Source organism: Glycine soja, chromosome 18, assembly GCF_004193775.1.
Source record: "Glycine soja cultivar W05 chromosome 18, ASM419377v2, whole genome shotgun sequence".
Lineage (NCBI taxonomy): Eukaryota > Viridiplantae > Streptophyta > Magnoliopsida > Fabales > Fabaceae > Glycine > Glycine soja.
In genome coordinates this window covers 55,111,161-55,119,003 of record NC_041019.1, presented here as the reverse complement: position 1 = coordinate 55,119,003, position 7,843 = coordinate 55,111,161, and the positions used below count along the sequence as shown (strand labels likewise).

The window sequence follows — 7,843 nt, the reverse complement described above, 5'->3', positions numbered from 1 at the left end:
GTTGAATTTTTGCACCACATATATATATATATATATATAGTAAAGTTGTGCCATAGAGAAGATATTTAACTTCTCTGTTCATAAATTTTGTATGTGATTTAAAATTCCTTTTCATGAGCCTACATGAACCAACTATTTTTTGTGATTTAAAATTCCTTCTCTCTCCTAATGTTGCGTGTCCAGAATTAAAACTCATGAAAACTTTTATGTATTTATGCCGTTAATTTTTTTCAAATTGGCCAAGTTAGTAAGTTGTAGAGAGAATCTCATCCTTTCAAGTCGTTTTTCTTATATTCGAGTCGTTTTTCTTATATTCGAGCAAATTAAATTTTAAAACCCCAGCAAAAATAAAAATACCACACTAGGAATTTGAAATTACAAGTTTGTGGGTATCTCACGGGTGAATTCATGTCATGTTGCACGTTGAGGAGTCCGTCGGAATGGCTACGATACACAATTTAGGTTTTCGGCGAGTCAAAGTCGACGTTGAAGGGGACATACTTTGCCGTGAAGTCGTTCTCCGCCGCGTGGTGACGGCAGGTCTCGTCCTTGATGTTCATCGCCAAAGAAGCATGGGAGTGGTTGTTGGTGGTGAGGTGTGAGGAGGTGCACGTGTAGTTTTAATTAACAATTAAACCTGGACCTTCTATTTTAATCGAAGAGCTGTTATTTAATCCTCTCACTACTCATCATAAAACATTTCTCTCACTTGATATGCCCTCTATATATATATATATATATATATATATATATATATATATATATATATATTTACTATTATAATATATCATAGTATATCTTATTTCTAACCATAAAAGATAAAAATGAAACTTAAAATATAAAGGACTAAAATAGATAAACACACAACATTTGGAGCATAATAATATTTTAGCCTAATTTTATCAAGGTCTTATTTGCAAGTCTTTTACCTCTTTTTTATAGTCAGACACTTTGTGTTCCTGTTGTTAAATTTAAATTCTGCACACAAGACCAATATTTATTTAACATTTTTATTTGTGAAAACAATTGAAGAGTTTTCTAGGAAACACAGTTCAAAGTTCCAATCTAACGTTCGATAATATAATTTTAGAAGATGAAATGTATGATGATAATTATTTTTTTATCAGTTAATTTTAGTTGTTAGTTTTATTAAAATGTTAGTGAAAAAATTTAAACTTACAACCTATCCCTTCCTTCTGTTTTCAACCTTAAACCTTCCTTCTCAACCCCAATTTAACCTCATAACTTCTACTACTACACAAACAAATATTTAGCATTAGTACTAAAGTGACGACCTTAAGGATATCACTACCAAAACCTGGCTATATCTTTACCATATCACATGATTGAAACTCAGGAAATAGAAATTGAATCTTAAATTATACAAGCTAGCACACATCTGCATAAAGAAAGATATGAAACCTATACAGGAAGCCAACATGAATCATGTATGTTACGTCTCAATATATAATAATTATATATATATATATATATATATATATATATATATATATATATATATATATATATATTTCTTCCCTCTGTGCCCTTATGTCCAACAAACTTTTCGCTTTACCATATCACATGATTGGAACTCAGGTTGAACTTGAATAGTTCTCCAATCTCATCTTCCTTTGGATAATAACTTTATTGTCTTTTATAAATTTATTTTAAAAGTTATATTAATAATAATTTATGATTAAATGATCGTGTAAAATTATTTAATATTATTGGTCTATCACTATTAAACTCTATATATTTATGAAAAAAATGTTTTATTTATTTATTTTGTTCTTCTATAAATACTTATTAAAATGTTTATTTAAACAGAAATTATGTATGAAAATTTCAGCCACAGAAAAAATATATATTGGCCTTATGTGCAGAATTTAAATTTAACAAATAGGAAAATGAAAACATAAATATCTGACTATAAAAAAAAAGGCGACAACTTGCCAAAAAGACTTGAATAAAATTATAAGAAATATTTATTTGCCTGCAAAAGGATGCCACCATAGGTCTAGTCATATGCTTTTCTTTCAAGTTCATCATTTTGTCATTTATAGAACCTACTATTCAGCTTTTATCATCTTCTGGCCACACTAGAGCGGATAGAAAATTGACAAGGTCAAGTGAGGTGACAGGGGGAAGAAGAAATTAATAGAGAGCTCAAACACCATAAATCAACCCAAGAATATATTTGTCAAGATTTTCTGTTAGTAGTGTAGAATGGTTCGTATCTATTTTTTATGGTGATTCCAACAATTTGAAGACTTAAGTCTGCGCATGAAACGACGGGGTCTACACGTACTTGCTTTTGATTGATTTTTATTTTTGGACATTGTGACAACCCTCCCTTGGATTATAATTTTCTTACTCTAGTTAACTTATCCTATTTTAAATAACTTCTAAGAGAACACATAATATATCTAGACAATTCTATGTATATCAAGATCTCAAGTCCTAATATAGACTCTTAATACATTATCGAGAATATCCATTAATAACATTGTTGATTATAAATATTAATTATCAAGATATCTCAACACATCATAAGTACATCATCGGCATATCTATAAGGGATAATCATTTAAATTTTCAAATAAAAAGAATTCTCTCTAAATCTATCACTATCCTTATTCCTATAACTGTATTATATTGGAGTAACAAACAAAATATCCATCAGAAGCAATGGAGGTCTATCAAAAAATAATCAAATGTCTGGCTAAGTCAGCAAATCCCAGGAGATCAGTTACTCCACTATTGTGTATCTGAGAAAATAAAATAAGGGGATAAGTCACAAAGACTTAATGAGAACATAAAATACAAAGCAAACAAGGAGGAGAGCACAACATAGCACGAGTCTTTACATCCAAAGAAATTTAAAATGACATTAAATAAATAAATAAATAAAATACAACTTGCTTTAAGAAATCAGTATACTAAAAAAAAAAAAATTTCATAACTACTCATAAACTGGTATTCAAGAATAATAACTTTATAATCAAACTTTCATTTCACTATGTGCACATAGACCACATTATCTCTTTGTTGTGGTGAATGATAATTATATAACTATGACATTTAGCTCATAGGCTGCATTATCTCTTCGTTGCAGCGAACATAAAATATAAATATACTATGATTAATTGACTCAGACTACATTATCTATTCGTTGTAGCAAACGACAAATATAAATATACTATGAGAAATTGACTCATAGGCTACATTATCTTTTCGTTGTAGCAAACGACAAATATAAATGTACTATGAGAAATTGACTCATAGACTACATTATATCTTCATTATAGCAAACGGAAATTATAATTATACTATGAGAAATTGACTCATAGGTTACATTATCTTTTCATTGTAGCAAACGGAAAATATAATTATATTATGAGACATTGACCCATAGGCTACATTATCTATCAAAATCTCAAAATAAATTTCAAAGATCACAAAGAATATATATATTTTAAAGTTTACTTGCTTCTCCTAAAAGAACTTTAAAAATGTCGCTAAGTAGATTAACTACTCACACAAAAGAATGCAACCAATGCCTTCCAATGTTGTTGGGAGGATCAACCACTATATTTTTCATAGGATCTAAACATTTAAAATAAGAGAACAAGAGATTAGATAAAATCCTCAAATTTAACAAACCTAGGGTTTTGAGAAAACCACAATCCCTAATACTTAATTTCTAACCCTCTTCACACAACTCATACTAAACAATGCTATAAAATACTCATCTAACACAATGGGTTATAAATTTTTACCTTAAAGAGATCAAATAAAAATTTGAAGAGAATGAGTGGTGTTTCCTTTTTCTCCAATCACATTCTTGTGCTTGGGAATGACACAAGAATGCAATAAATTTGATAAATTTTGGAACAATGGAAGAAGATGAGTGAAAGGTTGAGAGATGAAAATTTGAGAAGAGATAGGATTTGAGAGATAGGGGTGGGTTATTGAAAAAAAAGAGGAAGTTTGGAAATAGGAGGGTTCGATTTGTTATAAAACTAAAAGGGGTTTCGTGTAGTTATAAAACTAAGGCAAAATTGCACTTTTGGTCTCTCACTTTAGCTTCAATTTTGCATTTGGTCCCCCAGTAATTTAATTCACAAATTTGGTTCCCCTGTTTTATAAAATCCTGCAATGTTGGTCCTGGACGCCTCAATTGGATGTTGATCGTTAAGCAGTGATGTTAACTGTCACGTGTCACGTTCTTATTGAATGATAACTGTCACGTGTCATGTTCTGATTGGATGTCAACTCCATGAAAGATGAAATGCATTGTTATTTTCATTGACCAATCAGAACACGACACGTGACAGTTATCATCCAATAAAAACGTGACACATGGCAATCAACTCCTTAACGGTCAACGTCCAATTGTGGTATGAGAGACCAACATTACACGATTTTACAAAATAGGAGAACTCGATTTGTGAATGAAATTATTGGAGGACCAAATCTGAAATTAAAGATAAACTGAAGGATTTTGGGTGGTTATAATTGCCACACGTCCAGAAAGTATTGTCTTGATTGATAATTTTCAACAAATAGGACAAGAAAATAAAGTATAACATAATTTAATTTTCATAAAAGACTAAATAAATTTATGCAAATCAATTTTAAGAAAATAGATAAGAGAGTTTCTATTAAAAAATTGTAGTGTATAAATTAATTTTAAGTTACTTATGAGATAAATTTAAAGAGAAATTTAATTTGTTTTACATTTTTTCTATTTTTTATTAATACTTATGGAAAAAATTACTTAAACTAGCTGGAGTTATGTGTGGAAATTTCAGCGGATAAAAGTATGCTGAGTGATTTGTGTATGCGCTCGACCTATTATTTAAACATAAAAAAAAACATTGAATATGATATTGTATAGAATTAAATAATTATAAAGAATTCTTGGTCAAGATTACTTATTTTCCAGATAAATTTCGAATTAATTAAAATCTTTTTTACTATTTAACTAGAGGGTTAAAAAAATAATACTGAAAGAGAAAACAAACTCCAACACAAAAGATTCCATCCTGCAACGATTGATACTCATGCTAACTTGAATACTACTGCTTCAACCTCACCGTCGCTTTGGATTCTTAGTCTCAGAGAAAACATCATCCGGTATCAACACAAAAGATTCCATCCTGCCATAGCTACGATCTCCATCACTTGTCGTGCTCAATCCAGTGTTCTCACTACAATCTGAAAGAGGTACAGTACTATGGCTACTGCTATCTTCATAATTAACAGCACTATCCTGAAGCTGCAAAACCAACTCCAGCATCCCAACGATGTCCTTCATGGAGGGCCTTTGAGTCCCGTCCTCAAGCAAACAGCTCAGTGCCACCTCACTAAATTTGTGCAAACATTGAGGTTTTATCTGACCCTTGAGTTCTGAATCCACAATCTCACTCAGAATTCCCTTCTCATAGCAATGCTCTGCCCATTTAACAAGTGACATTCGTTGCTTCTCCTCCCAATGGAGCAAAGGGTGCCTCCCAGATAACACCTCCAACAGCATCACCCCAAATGAGTACACGTCAGATTTCTCCGTCAAAATGTTACGCTTGTAATACTCTGGATCCAAATATCCAATGCTACCTTTCACCTCAGTGTTCACGCTGGTGGTCATCATCGAAATACCCATCGGCCCCCCAATTCTGGCTAACCCGAAATCTGAAACCTTGGCCTCCCATTTCTCATCCAATAAGATATTGGCACTCTTGACGTCACGGTGAATTATCACCTGCTTCACACCTGTATGCAGATAATCCAATCCTTGCGCAACGCCTATGCATGTCTGCAGCCTATGCTTCCACGACAGAGTCGGGTTATCAGTGTCGTAGAGATGATCACGGAGGTTTCCACAATCCATGAATTCGTAAACCAGGATCATCTCATTGCTCTCGTAACAGTAACCGATGAGGGAAACAATATTGGGATGACGAAGTTGAGACAACATTTCGATCTCGTTCTTGAACTCGCGAATACCTTGCCGAGAACCCTGTTTGAGCCTTTTGATTGCGACTGTAGTTGAACCATTGTCGATGTGGCCTTTGTACACATTGCCGAAGCCTCCCACGCCAACCACGAAGAGTTCATCAAAGTTGTTGGTGGCAGTTCTCATTTCTTTGATTGAGAAGTGGCGGCAGAGGCCCGTTGGTACAGATAGTGAGCCATTGTCCCGAGAAGTTCCCTCTTTTTTATTTGAACTTTCATTGACAGCGACATTCTTCCTGCGTTTGATGAGGATAGCAATAAAGGAGAGCAAAAGGAAACCGGAAACTGAACCTGCAATGGCAGCAAGAGTTCTCATGGTGGTGCCATGGCTTTTCTTATTTGAGGTTTCAAGTGGAACCCGCTTTGGAGATTGTGGAAGAGGGTCTGGATTAGGTCCAGCGAGATTACCTGTTGGGTCGTTGATCTTGAAGAGTTCAATTGCGTTTATTTGAGCGTCCTTGGCCAAGCTTTGAGGGTTAGGATGCATTTTCAGTGAAAGATTAAGCGTTTCCTGCTGATTCCCTGGGATGAAAACTACATACTGTTTAACCACTGGGACACCCTTCTGTTTATCGCTCCAACCGAGAATGTCTGCCCACTTTTCAACCAACTGATCCTGAACGTAGATGAAGAAGCTCTGGTCACCAGGATGGCTAATATTCGGGTCAAGCTGGCAAAAGTGTAATCTTAGCAAGTAGGTGAAGCCTGAATCAACGGGAAGTTGCCATGTGAGGTTGAACCCCATGTTGACGGTGCCATTACTTCCCATATTCCTTAGGGATCGGTACACTGTGTCTGGTGCCGTGTAGTTAGGAGTCTTTGTGAATCTCAGCTTAATTCCAGAGTCAATATCTAGAGATAGTACACTTTGAGTCGTTACATATTTGTTATCCACATCCCAGCTCCTGAGCATACCCGTGTCCTGTGAGGCAGGGATTTCTTGGTCTCCAACTCTTAACCGATACTTTGTCTCCATAGCATAGTTGTTTTCAATGGGGAACGGGTTCGTATTGAGGCCAACGGGTTGAGGCAGCCAAGTGATGTCGACGTCGTCAGGATTGGTGTAGTAGAGAAAAGGGGGCATTGAAACAATCTCTATTCCATTGATGAAAGCGTACGAATCTTGATGCTGGACTGTGATGGTTGGAATGAAGGTTATGTCGAGCCTCTCACCTTCTCTGATGTTGATGCAATACTCTCTGAACAAGATGTCCGGTTGGGCAGGGTCGTTATAAACATCAGCATTGAGGGAAGCATTGAAATCTTGAAGGAGGGTGTATGTGTATGGGCCAAATCTGACTGAGAAATAGGCATTGGTGCGATCAAAGTTTTGGTATGAAGTTGAGTAGAAGAAGAGGCGAAGAAACTTTGGGCCTGCAGTGACGGGGAACGAGTAAGCGAATTGGGAGTGAGAGAGACGAGCAATGGTATAAGGACCCTGTATGGTAGATGGTGTGAGTGCTGGAGCAGCAAATGAGTGGTGGCTTTGAGCTGTGAGGAATTTGATGTCTGGAGTCCAATTCCGACCATCGCGGGTGGAGAAGTTGGTGGATGAGCCACAGTGGATGCTGAAGATCTCATGGGGACTATAAATAAACTCTGCTATGGAAAGTTTAGGGAGGGACAACAATAGCAGGTGGAGGAGTATGGCTCTTAAAGCAAATCGTATGCAAGTTGTGTCCATGGATAAGCTGTAATCGAAGCACCACACAGCACGGTAGCAGAACAGAGAACTCAAACACGATTAATCAACCAATGGTAGTATACGGTGTCCCAGTGGTTCATGTCTATTTTTTTTTTTAAGTTAGCGGAGACTTCGTCA

At 35.2% G+C, this 7,843-nt stretch overlaps 1 protein-coding gene across 1 annotated transcript; it reads right to left on the bottom strand.

Annotated features, from left to right (window-relative positions):
• Positions 1-4,863: 4,863 nt before the first annotated feature.
• LOC114394605 (receptor-like protein kinase FERONIA) lies at positions 4,864-7,843 on the bottom strand. The gene has a single exon (XM_028356239.1). It carries the CDS (start codon positions 7,703-7,705, stop codon positions 5,099-5,101), a length of 2,607 nt encoding a protein of 868 aa, XP_028212040.1. The 5' UTR covers positions 7,706-7,843; the 3' UTR covers positions 4,864-5,098.